Below are 12,812 nucleotides of genomic sequence, written 5' to 3' on the forward strand. Positions count from 1 at the left end.
AAAGACAGCAGAAGAGGTACCTTACATTTGCTAGCTCATTCTTTTGTATGCATTGCTGCTACTGAGGACTGGAGTTTTTTTCATTTAATGTGTACTTATAAGGCATTGGCAATTTCGATAAATTAAGACCCTATTCATCTATGTATGAACGCATTTGTTTCCTCAAATAGCACAATTTTTATTACTAAACAGCTCTGTAACTGTAGTTTGTAAACAATCTGCATTTTTCAGCTTGAAGATGTGAATACAGCATACCCAGTGTCATCTTACACAGCTGATGGATGCATTTTTATACGTGCAATCAATAGCTTCAGATGCTGCTTTTTTGTGTGTTAAAACAAACCTGTCGCAGCTGTGACATACCCAAGCTCATCCCACTTCTTCAAACAGTGATAAGTCATATCTGTGTAAGACAGTTATTATTAATATCAGTAAGTACATTAAAGGCTCCAGGTAAGGCCGTGGCCTGAAGTCATATGAACTACAACTGCAGAATTTTCTTTTTGCTCTGAGGAGTTTAAAATCTAAACAGATTTTGTGCAGGACAGGAACAGAATGCAGACATATGATTCCCATTCGCCGTGATTCCTATTAGTGTGCCTTATTCTGTAGGTGCATGCAGAGAGACAGAAAGCGTACAAGATAAGTGAGAGCCGGATTTTATTGGAAGCTTCTATTAAATTGGCAAGAAATCAAATGCTAGTCCTCATTTCAACTGTTAACAGTAGAAACAGATTAATTGTAATCTCATCTATGAAAAACCTAACCCTTGCGCCTCCCATTCCATTTGTAACTATAGCTTGTGGTCTTCTATCCCCTTAATTGAAATACATACTAGAAAAGCCTCTAGGAGGCAAGATTTTCAGCCACAATTAACATCTTAATTTTCTCTACTCTGCAACTTTGTATTATTTTACCATAGGCAAAACAGCAGACCACAGCAACAAACATGCTTCAATCTGCAGGCATCCTGAGAATTGCTGCTTAAAACCTCTACTTCTAATCTACTAAGAACCATGATTTCTAAGAAAAAACTCTGTGGCCATATGACTGCCTCAAAAATGGAAAACATCCTGTAGACAATATGCATGTTGCTACAACTCAGACCTTATTTGACCAAAAATGTTAGATAGAACTGCCTGATTAATTAGAGACAGATCAAAAATAAAGAAATAAGTACCTCCCCATCATTCCCTGCAGGTTTTGAAGTTGGCATGTTTTCCCCCTCTGCGTATAGTTGTTTGCCTTGGGGTGTAAAGAAATGCAGAGGGCTCTTATTAAAGCACCAATAATTTGCTGAACTCCATCCTTTGTGGAATGTGCCAAGTTAGAAAATTCCTTTTCGCCTCCTCCCCCACCTCTCCTTGATTAGAATAACTGAAGAACAAATATCACACTGTGGTGCTAGGTTGAAGGATCTAGCGTGTTTGCAGTTTAAGTTACTAGTGCAAGACAGAACAAATCCTAAAGCTCAAGCCTGTCCAGCTAAATGACAAGGGAAGTAAATAAAGCTTTTGCTTCTTAAAAGCATATCAGAACAAAGACCCATGTTTAGGATTTGCTGCGCTTAGTGCTTCATATTCAGAAATTGATTCCTAATAGTTTGTTAGAAAGTTCTCCAAGTGACTAGAACCTGAACACATACAGGAGATATGGTGAAGAGTTCCCACTACAATGAGAAAGATTCAAAAAATGCAGAAACCATGATCCCAACCCATCACCTATTCAGTGTTGGCCTCAAGCCAGAAGTCTGCTTTTGCCTTTTCGGAACTCCAGCCCATCACAGTAAGAATTTTTATTCAGTTCTCCACATACCATCCCAATAGCGTAGTATAGCAGGTTCTTGCAAGGCCAATGGCTCACGTATAAATTCAGCAAAGATGGCAGTTAGTGCTTTGCCCTTCTGCCACAGATTACCGTTTCCAAATTGGTACAGCTAAGTACTATACCTATTCCTTGTCAGACGTCAGCTGCTACCATTTTTCACTAGCATTAATATTCTTGTAAACTACAGAAATCAAGTACACAACCCATTCAATTATCCCCAGCATTGACCTCAGTGCAGATAAGCAGAGCTAGTCACTCCATCAAGAGTTCTCATTAAATCTGCTGCCAAACACAAGACAACAACCTGAGTCTCTTAGCTGACAAATAGGAAGGGGATGTCAGCCAGCCACTGACAACCACAGAATCACCAGGCTATTTTGCAAGAGGGAAAGACATCACTTAAACCACACATAAGTATTACCAGGAAGCACAGATTTGACATTTCTTACCATATCTTCACAACATGAAGCAACCATTTGCATGCCTTTTCCCTGCTCAGTGCACTTTTGCAAAGGGCCAGATCTTCCTGTGCACCACTGAGAGAAGCATGTCCTTTTCTTAGATTGAAATGAAATAGATTTCCTGTTTGCCTCTGCTTGCTTGCCTTTATTGCACATATTCATGTTAGCATCCCCCTCTGCTCCACTGCATTCTCCAACTTACTTTTTAGTACAGTTGCCTTGTAGCTCAAGTAAAGACATGAGAACAGGCAGTATTTTGGAACAAAGACAAATTTTTAATGATTTAACACATAACGTAGACACTAGTTGAACAGCTCAACAACCAGGGAGGGAAGATGCCGCTTCCATCCCATTGAATGGACAATGGTCACAATGCACTTCTGATCACATTCTGTTTTTCTGGGAGAGAAAGGGGCCAGGAATTCCCACTGATGGTTGTCTGAATTAGGTTGGTTCTTATGACTTCTTACAATTACAGCTTCAAGCAGTGGTATCACCTGCTAAGGAATTAATACCAAGTTTGAAAAGCAAGCAAGAGCAAGCCATCAGTATCTTGACCTGAACAGTCATGGTGCAAAACCATGAAGCGCTGGAACACATCTCAGCAGGAACGCTATAATAGACCAACCTGATGGCCTTCCCTGAGGAAAACAGCTATAAAGTGCTGGTACAGAGGTGAAGAATCTGTTTAACACTGAAAAGTAACCTCTGCTACCCTCTGAAGACAGCATTTCACACTGCATCTTCACACTGTATCATATCTGCAGCAGTAAGTTGCCATAGGATGGCAGCAAAGGGGAGACAGATTTTTTCAGCTGGAGAAACTGCTAATGCTAGAGCTTTTGGAAAAACAAGATTTTCAAGAGAATCTGCTGGTGGAACCATTATCTCACTTGACTTCTGGGAAACAACACCGAAAACAATGCAAATTGATTTTATCAGATGGCTGGTAACACTACTTGTTTATATAGTATGTAACTGCAATAGCATTCTATAGATGTTTTGCACCAGGATAGTCCACCACTGTGCTTGCTTGTTTGTTTTTTTTAAGCTTCTGTAGATTGTTTTATTTCAGTCAGGGAATAGCTAGTATCAGTTTAAACCAGCATACAAAAAGTCAAAATCAAGGAGATGGATGGGGTAAAAATAAGAGAAATGAGGCTCTGCAAACAGGAAAGAGCAGCCCAATTTTGTCTAGAGCTTGGACTTTGCCCTGTGACTTGCAGGGGGAGTACAAATTTAGTCAGTGTTTTACAGGTTCTCTACCCATCTTTTCTGCGTTGTGTGGCCTTACGAGGGAGACTGTTCAGATTGCAACTTTAGAGAGCTAGGAGAAATTGTGGGAGAACCAACCCTGCTCTAGTGCCATTCTGATCAGACCAAATTCCAGAGCAGCAAGTATGTCAAACAGCAAATCAAAGCCATCATGACTGTTTTAGCTGAACTCATGCAACAGAGTTGTCCTCAGAGGAGGGCTTGCACCATGTTCTGACATTCTAATTACTTCACGCACAAGGACATCATTAAACTGAAATCCTAGAACAACTCCACACTTTTGCCTCCTGCACAACCAGGAGTGAAATACATTTGAATTACTAAGGCCTGTACAAGTTCAAGCAAACAAATCTTTAGTGCTCCCTGTCAGAAAGCAGACAGGCAGAGAGCTGCTCACAAGACTAAGACTCCTCTTCCACGGAACTGTTGCAGCGTAACAAGGAAAGTGTTCACAGACAGTGAATATCCCATCCTAGGCAGATCCCTGCTCTTCTCTCGTGCCACAGGACTTCGATAGAATAACAACTCCATTGGAGTTCTGAACACTTTAAACTCACCAAGAGGAACATAAGCGCTATAGTGACAAACCCCAATACAATTCCTTTCAACTAAGGAGGAAAAAAAAAATCAATCCATTTTAGTCAGGATATAAAATATCATTTCTACCTGACATAACAAAACAGAGACTGAAAGGCATCAACAACTAGCTATGCAAAGCATCAATACTTTCAGCTAGTAATTCATACAAAATGAATAAATAATTCATAATTACATACATAGTGGACACCATGCACGTCAAGAAGTGCTCCAGAGACAGAAGCACAACAAGCACGCTTTACTCTCTAAAAGCAAAAATCCTCCAATCATTACTGTCACTCTGGTAAGTCTCTGGACTTCAGAGACACAACTGAACCTCCATGTACAGCTGCAAAGCTACATTAGATATTTTTCCTACGATGTTTTATAGCCTAGATCGACTCCATGCATCTTACAATTTAGACAAAGTTTTTAAAGAACCTTCTAGTACTCTAAAGCAGGTGCATAACAAACTGAAGAAAGCAAGATTCAATCCCAGAGAACATAAGTCCCTCGCTTACACTGTACACCCCTGGGCTTGTCCCCAGAAACAACATAAGCCATTTACACCAAGGCTCGTGCAAAGCAACAGCTGCTGTCTTGCTCTTTTGGATTCTAGTCTCCAGTTACTTCCCTTTGTTGGTTAGATCATGCAGCTTTCAAACAGGCAGAAGCTCTGGGGGATATTCGCCATAGCAGTATTTTGCAATGGGATCTCTGTAGGTGTTTTCATGCTGTACGCTCTGTCAGGAAGAGGAGAAGAAGCTTTAACAGTACACACATTGAAACAATACATCCCTTCACTGAGGGCCAAAACCCAGAGCATTTATACACATGCAAAAAGATTCCCAAATTCTTCTACATATTAGAGTATCATCTGGAGTCTAACACCGCTGCACTCCCAACATTATAAAAGACAGTTGCTATATCAAAGCACTTTAATGCTGAACCCAGAACCTCCTCTTCAGGAGGCTACCCAAGTTGGTGGGAACAGATTCAATATTAAAAAAAAAATACATATATATACACGTTTGGCCAGTATCCTCAAATGTCCTAAGCAAGCAAGGCATAATGAAGTTGCTACTTGAGATGTGTGCACGTTTTTTGGTAGAGCTCAGATACTATGGAGGGGGGAAAAAAAAAGCTTTGAAGACATTTAGAATGCTACTGCTGTATTAAATAGTCACGCTGCATAACATGTCCAACAGCACTTGCTAAGAGGGCTGATGCTTGCTTAGACTGAAACTTCTAATAAAGTCACATGGATAACAGAAATTTCCTCTGTTCTTAAAAAGAAAAAAAAAAAAATCACAACAGACTTTTGAGTTACAATGCAGATGACTGTCAGCATATGGTAAGTCTAAAAATGTACCACAGAGTAAATAACGTTCTGAAGCTACTGGGAACAACTCTCACAGTTCTCATCCTTACGAGATCCTCAGCAGTCACCAAACTCAGCCAGTCTCGTTTTAGTTAAGCATCTCTTTTCTAAAGAGAGCATACAACTCATCCTGCTCTCAACACACACTTTGCCCTTCATTTACCATTGATGTTACTATTTCACCTTACAAAGGAGAGGCTTGCCTTCAGATTAGCTCTCAGCCATAGCTTCAGCTTTTATGGACATGCCGGTGTGCATGCAAGCACAACAGACCAGCCATTCACAGGACAAAGCCAAGGGCACTTGTGGGGTATTTTTCCATTTTTGAGCCCTGGACGTGTGCTTGCATCTTACCTGTGATGAAGTCCTACATTTCGCCAGACACAACTCAAAGCGATCTTCCACTGCCATGAAGAGGTTTTGGAAAGCAATAGCTGCCCGGTTCAAGAAACGCTCCAGAAGATGTTGCTAAAGTGGTTAGCAAAAAAGACAAAACAAAAAAATCACAGACACCATACTTTAAAACAAGGAGTAGTCAAGGCCTACCTTAACCTACACAGCTCAAGTATCAGAGGAATAGTAAGCAACTCCACTTCAAATTTCTAGCAAGCACTGAAAGGTTAACGCACCACGGAACCCCAGCAGTAGGAAGAGACTCTAGAGAGCCTAACAGAACACAGGGAAGTGCTAATTGTAAAAATTGATACTGGCTGGAATAGCTTTTCTGCAATTATTTCCCTTCAGCAAATGCAATTGCCCTGAAGCTGAAACATTTTGCGAGGCTCCTGTATTTCCTCTCAAGGGTGGATTTTTCAAAAGCTTTATTTACAGCTGCCATATGGTCCTTGAAGGCTTTCATCACCCTCCCAAGAAAAGCAACTCTCCCCTCTAAGGTAAAAGCTCCTGACAAACAAGCACTTTTAGCCACAGAGGAACCAGAGGACACCTGAAAAGCAGGAGAAGGTCCACGCACCTTGTTGGGCTGCAGGCAACAGGACACACAGTACTCGTACACACTGCAGCAGCCGTTGGGAAGGCAGCTGTCACAGCTGTGCAGCTTCGTGCTGGGCACATTGACATTACAACAGCCATTGACCAGCAGGTCCTTCCTCTCACAGATGTAGCCTGAAAACCACAAAAAGTAGTAACAATGGGCAAGACGTACTCCTTTTTATGTTCCATACAAATCTACAGAAAGAACACATTACTTAAGAGCATGTTTATTTCTCATTTAGTAGATTATGATCCCCCTCAATTTGACTTAAGTCCTAACTAGCACTCCTTTGAAATAACACTTCGACATAGAGCTGAGTTCCACAACAGCCTGATGTTGCCTGCACAACTATTATGTACCTCCTCTAATGCGCTGTATATACAGTGTGAGTATTTAAGTGCAGAATACTTAAGTTTTGGCATAACTCATTGCTGTGATTGGAAGGGGAAAGGTGATTGGTGATGATTGTACTGGAAAAAGCTATGACGTACGTTCAATCAACTGGTCTGTGTCTGTATAACTCTCTTTGCAGTTCTATATGAAGAGACTTAGATTCATCCATGCAGGATAGCTGTAATATTACTTGTTCAGCGGAATCCTTAATGGTATAGAACCACAGTGTATGTTGAGCAGAATCTTTAGTAGTATAGAGCCACAATGTATGTCGTTATGGAAACTGGACTGCCACAGCATTAGCACAGCAGGCTTGGGTCCAGCTGGACCCAGCTCAGTGCGCAGAATCAGATCAGCAGCATCTGCAGCCACAGCAAAATTAACCCAGTCTGAGGAGAAAATGCCAACAGCTGAGGTTCCACAGTGAGAATGCCTTAATAAAGGGCAGTCCTTACTTGGAAGTGCCATCAGCAATCAGACAGGCAAAGCGGCATTCAACACTGCGATATGCAGAATAAATTCTTAGTAGCAAGTATACCCAGTTCATCTGTAATGAGGAGCTTCCCCTGCACAGAATTCCTGCACTGGTTACTCAGCTGACTGCCGTTTCCCGAACTGAACTTCACCTTCCACACAATCGGCTGCTCATGCTCTTGCACCTGGAGGAGATTCCGATCTCTCACCGTCCTCTCTTCCTGCAAGGAAAGGCAGCAATGCACCCCAACATACAAGTTCCTTCTGCCGTTCCCACCCACGTGCTTTTCCCACAGCTAAACGCGCCTAGTAGTTGTAAATTCAGACACCAGTGGTGTGAGCAACACATTACTTGCAGTAGCTTGCTTTTTGCTACACACAGCATGGAAGCAATGCAATCCAGTAAAACGGGGGTAGGCAACCTCACCGCAGGACCTGCTAGCGCAGCTGACCTCGGTTCTGGCAGCCACAGAAGTAGCATGTGTTCTACTAAACAACCACAGGTACACACGTTTCCCCTTTGCAAGCCCCTCGCTGGTGGAATTACGGTTCACAAGAGACATTACAACAGAGCAATCGAGTGCCTTCAAGATTATTTGCCCCCCCGCCCCAGTTTTGGTTTCAAACACCACTGCCGTCAAACACAGTCTCAGACAGGGGTTTCTGTAACTCTTCTTTAACAACTAAGATGCAATTCTGTCCCCGGAGGTCAGTGCCAGCCCTCGCAGAACACGCGTTCCCCGGGCCGGGGGCTGTTCCCAGCCGGGTCGGGGGCTCCGGGAGGGCACTGACCTGCTTGAGGGTGCTGCCGAGGAAGTACACGAGGGAGAGCCCGAAGACGATGGCGAGGACCCAGCGCTTCCTCAGCAGCCGCCGCCACAGCACCGCTCCCCAGGGCACCATGGCGGCGCGGCGGGCGGCCCGGCCCCGGAGCCGCGGGCTGGGCCCTCAGCCCCCCGCCGCCGCCGCGCCCGCCCGCCGCACGGAGGGAGAGGAACGATGGGGGTAGCGCTGATCCGGCACCGGCATCCCCGGCTTCGGCGGAGAGAGGGCCGGCGGGAGGGAACGCGGGCTGCGGCTGCCGCGAGCGCTGCCACCGGGCCCGGCCTCCCCGCCTCTCTCCCTCCCCGGGAGGGCGGCCCAAGCGCTTCCGCCGGGCGCGGGGGCGGGGGCGGCGGAAGCGGCGGCTGTGCGTGCGCGGAGGGGGAGCGGGAGGGGCCGCGGCCGCGCCGGGCGAGGGCGGTGCCGGTGGCCGTCCCCGGGGCCCGCACGGGTAGGTACGGGGGCCGCGGCCTCAGGGGCCGGGGCTGCTGCTCCCCCGGAGCCGCCTGGCTTCCCCCCCCGCCACTCTGGCGGGCGGCTCCTTCCCCCGGCTAGCTGGGAATAACAGGCCTCACCTGTGTGTGTGCGTGTACAGATATATGTGTGTGTGTAGCTGTATCTGTAGATATGTGCCTGTATATATAAATACATTTATGTCTATGTTTATTTATTCCACACGCGCAGACGTGTGTAATACGTGGAGAGAGTCCAGAGGATGAGGAGGGGACTGGAGCATCTCTTCTGCGAGGAGAGGCTGAGGGAGCTGGGCTTGTTCAGCCTGGAGAAGAGAAGGCTGAGAGGGGACCTAATAAATCCTTATAAATATCTGCAGGGTGGGGGTCAGGAGGACGGGGCCAGACTCTTTCCAGTGGTGCCCAGCAACAGGACAAGGGGCAACGGGCACAAACTGAAGCAGAGGAAGCTCCAGCTGAACACGAGGAAGAACTTCTTCCCTCTGAGGGTGACGGAGCTCTGGCCCAGGCTGCCCAGGGAGGCTGTGGAGTCTCCTTCTCTGGAGATATTCCAGCCCCGCCTGGACGCGGTGCTGTGCAGCCTGCTCTGGGTGACCCACAGAGGTCCCTGCCAACCCCCACCATTCTGTGATTCTGTGATTCTGTAATACGGGGTTGAAGCACCAAGGGTTCCTGCTCCGCTCTGTCCCTCCCAAGGCGATCCAGGGGTGAAACTCGCTGTGCTGCGGTGAAAATGACTCTGTGCGTGTGCTTCTTACAGATGCACCTGTTTGAGCACTGTGGTCCAGGTGCCTCACAATCATCCAGCTTGAAGGACCTGTGGTGAGTTTGGAATTTGGAGCGCCTTGGGTTATCTGAAGGACTCCACGTATGAGATGTCTGAACCCTCTTGAGCTTCCCTCTCTCCCACTGTGGCACCTTGCACCTCTGGTTAAACCTGTTGTTCAGGTACTGTTAAAAAATGACCAGGTGTTGAAAGATGAAAACCCCTAATCCAGAAAAGGCAGAACCCATCAGCATTGAATCTGAGTGCCTTTTGGAACAAAGTCCATTTAAATTTTATCTGATCTTAATCTGTAAGACTCTGGACAGAACAGATTATTACATCTCATGAAGTCCTGCATCTTCAAAACTTAGCATTCATGTCACTGTCCCCTTCATGGCTGATACCAGAAGAAAAATTGTCTCCCCATAGAGCTGTGTGTCATTTTAGAATGTGATTTCACCCTGCATTACAATGTAGTAGACTTCTACTGGTCTAGAAGAGAGTGAAGGATTTCCAAGTTTCAGAGTTATCTCCACACTGACTCTAGCTCTCAGCTTGTAGCATGGGAAGATGGACAGATTTCTTTACAAGCAGTGACCCCAAAGCTGTTTTTGCAGGTACAGCAGCTCTTCCTGCGTGGGTCAGCCTGTCTTGGCCTTTTCATCATATCTTAATTACTGGTTTGGTTAAAAAGAGGGTAATATTGCATATTAAGTCAACAGAGTTACTGTCAGGGTAGTATTAAATAACGTTTACTGGGGTTTTTTTTTACTGTCCTATTTTTTATTTACTGTTACTGGAAAGCATGAAGGATTCCTGGAGTACTAAGTGTTGTTACTACAAATGCAGCTTTAAAAAATCTGGAAAAAATATCTTTAATATGTATTTTTTATTGTATAAAACTTATACATCCTTATAAAATGAATTTTGGCCCTGGAAAGACAACACAAATTGGAAAGTATAGCTAGAGATTAAAAAACTGCTGGGAGTTCCAGGATCAAAATTTGTAGTTAAGAGAGTGTTGGTAACAGAGTAACAGAAAATTTTGGTTAGAATTAGATTTCTGGTACTCATGGTGTCTTCCAGCAGCCTCTACATAAATATATTAAAAGCTGTGGTTTTCCTGCCATATATGATTATGCCAAATCTTATTTACATAGATATGTGTGTATTTATATTAACCATCAAGAGGATGTTCAAAGCTGGCATCTCATATTAAAACCTCTGTGTGCTCTGTCAGTGATGACTCAAATCTGGTGTTGTCCCAGTTCAGCCCACTTGATGGGGATCTGCAAGACTGGTTGTTACCAGCCAAGAGTCTTTTATGTAAATGTTAACGTATCTTTTTCTCATCCTTTTACAAATTCAGTTACCTGGGTGATTTACCTGAAATACCCTTTCTTCTTTCACTGTTTTGTAACTTATCTTCAGCGCTGGGCAAACTACGCATACTTTGACTGCAGGTGTTTGTGGTAAACAGAACTGTCTGGTTATGCACTGTGAACTGCACGATTTGGTCTTTAGTAAGAGATAAAATTTGCATATAATGCAATTTTCCATGGACTAGTGGGTCACTGAAAGTAAAGAATATGAATTAAAAGGTGAAAGTACAGGGTAGAAAAAAAAATATTCCTTATTTTCTAATTCTCAGCTTCCACACCTGTGCTTATAGACAGCTAGGAAATGTTCTCAGAGCCACTATGCTGTTACAGAATATAGATACAGGGTTACACATTTATTTATATGTATTCATGCAATATGAAATGTTATAAATAATGTTATAACTTTTGATATTCACAAGTATTTTGAGTCTTTTACATTTTATTCAGTAGCTATCGTAGTCTAGAGCCGAGTAAGATCAGACTTCAATATTTAAAGAATGTCTCTCTAAATCTTATTTGAAATGCCTACGGGAACCTGGACAAATCACTTGCAAAAATAGCCCTTTCCTCAGGTTTATGTAACTAATAGAACATTAACCAGTGTAAGATTAGTTGCCAGGTACTCTGTGCTATGCCTTAATGATGTGGTGATGATTCTGTCGTGTTCTTTGCTTTTGAATTAACTTTGTTTTAAAAAGATGTAATGTGTTTGAGGTTTTTCCTTTAAGACTAGATGCTTGAAAGCAGAGATTTAAAGAATTAAGTAAGTAACTTCTCTTCTTGTTCTAGAAAAAGTTCCTGAAGTTAATACAATTCCAATGTCTTTTCATTTCCCACTCCAGACCTTACTTATTTTATGCTGACAGTTCCGGAATGAGTGGAGCAGGATCATGTGGTCTTTTGCATATGCGCATATTATTGATGACCATTGTGCAGAGTTTGCTAATGGCATTTTTATGGCCTAAAAGGAAAGGGTTGCTTATTTAAGAGAATATTGTTATGACCTGATTGTATTTTTTCATAACAATTTTTTATACATTTTCTTTTTTTCCTTTCAGTTTTGCTTTACAAATCAAGTTTCTTCAGAAGAGGAAGCAGGGCTTTCCTTTCCAGAGAGCCTATGTTGATTCACTTGTCACACTGAGAGACACTCTGTTAGTTGTCCTCAAGTTCTGTATCAGAACATGCCATCACAGAGCTGTACGCTCCTTGTGATGGCCGCACACTGCAAGAGGGGATCTGACTAGTTCCTGCCCTGCTTGGAGACCAGCATACGTGTGCTTCCATTTGCCAGTTCAAAGCTGTTTCTTCGCAAGTGAACTCGGAAACAAGCAAGCTTGAGGTGCTCTTTCCGAGAAGCAAATGACTTATGCCAGCCTTGTCACTAGCTGAATGGCTTTCACAGCGCTCCGGCTCTGTGGGCCTTTGTTAGTAGCCACACTGGGAACCGTTGACCCACAACGTTAATGTTGAGTGTGTTGTGTTTTAAGGTTTTGAGGAAAATGCAGAGACGGCATAGCAGCAACACTGATAACGTTCCTCCTGAAAGGTAAATCTTTTTCCTTCTTTTTTCCTCCATTTCCCTCTCCAGAGGGGAATGTTCTGATTTAAGTATATGGTATATTTTAGAAGACGAAAGCTAAAAATTGGGAAAGGCATATGCTACTTGTGCATGTAGTGTGGCCAGGCTTTTTGCTTGAGTTCAGAGAGGTTAGAGACAGATTTACTTTCCTCCTGCATGTCAGTTCTCGACTCCTACCAACTACAGTGTTTCAGGTTTCATGATCCAGTATGGCAATGGAGACAGTTGGCTTAGCGTAGGCAGGACGTTTTGGATCTCTAGAAGAGCGGTTCATGGCACAGTCCTGTGGGGATCCTGAGCACTGTCAGTCTGAAAGGATCAAGCTGTATGAACAGAGGCTATTTATACTTCTGTTATTAAGGTGTTTAAAAAGTCTGCTGGTCTGAAGCTCTCAACTACTATGACT

The 12,812-nt window shown here is 43.7% G+C and overlaps 2 protein-coding genes across 11 annotated transcripts in view; one reads left to right on the forward strand and one right to left on the reverse strand.

Moving 5' to 3' along the window:
- SPRING1 (SREBF pathway regulator in golgi 1) overlaps nucleotides 1-8,347 on the reverse strand; it is a 118,843-nt gene extending 110,496 nt beyond the window's left edge. For 6 of the 9 annotated variants that reach the window (XR_012765421.1, XR_012765422.1, XM_075434627.1 and 3 more), the window contains exons 1-4: nucleotides 8,174-8,347; nucleotides 7,446-7,602; nucleotides 6,494-6,645; nucleotides 5,875-5,988 (exon numbers count right to left, since the gene is read on the reverse strand). Coding sequence is in view for 7 of the 9 variants with exons in the window: in XM_075434627.1 (XP_075290742.1) it covers nucleotides 5,875-5,988; nucleotides 6,494-6,645; nucleotides 7,446-7,602; nucleotides 8,174-8,284 (534 nt within the window). In the remaining 2 variants the exon portion in view is untranslated. Of the gene's footprint in view, nucleotides 1-34; nucleotides 404-643; nucleotides 4,883-5,874; nucleotides 5,989-6,493; nucleotides 6,646-7,445; nucleotides 7,603-8,173 lie in introns of those variants that run through there. The other 3 variants (XM_075434632.1, XM_075434626.1, XM_009932125.2) reach the window with 3 other exon arrangements.
- Nucleotides 8,348-8,574: 227 nt separating this feature from the next.
- The window catches only part of RNFT2 (ring finger protein, transmembrane 2), a 31,106-nt gene continuing 26,868 nt past the window's right edge, over nucleotides 8,575-12,812 (forward strand). Inside the window, exons 1-3 of one of the 2 annotated variants that reach the window (XM_075434278.1) lie at nucleotides 8,575-8,654; nucleotides 9,437-9,624; nucleotides 11,883-12,373. In XM_075434278.1, the coding sequence (XP_075290393.1) occupies nucleotides 12,291-12,373 (83 nt within the window). In that variant the 5' untranslated portion in view covers nucleotides 8,575-8,654; nucleotides 9,437-9,624; nucleotides 11,883-12,290. The remainder of the gene's footprint in view (nucleotides 8,655-9,436; nucleotides 9,625-11,882; nucleotides 12,374-12,812) is intronic. The other variant, XM_075434277.1, reaches the window with a different exon arrangement.

The sequence above is a fragment of the Opisthocomus hoazin genome, chromosome 13 (genome assembly GCF_030867145.1).
Source record: "Opisthocomus hoazin isolate bOpiHoa1 chromosome 13, bOpiHoa1.hap1, whole genome shotgun sequence".
NCBI classification, from domain to species: Eukaryota; Metazoa; Chordata; class Aves; order Opisthocomiformes; family Opisthocomidae; genus Opisthocomus; species Opisthocomus hoazin.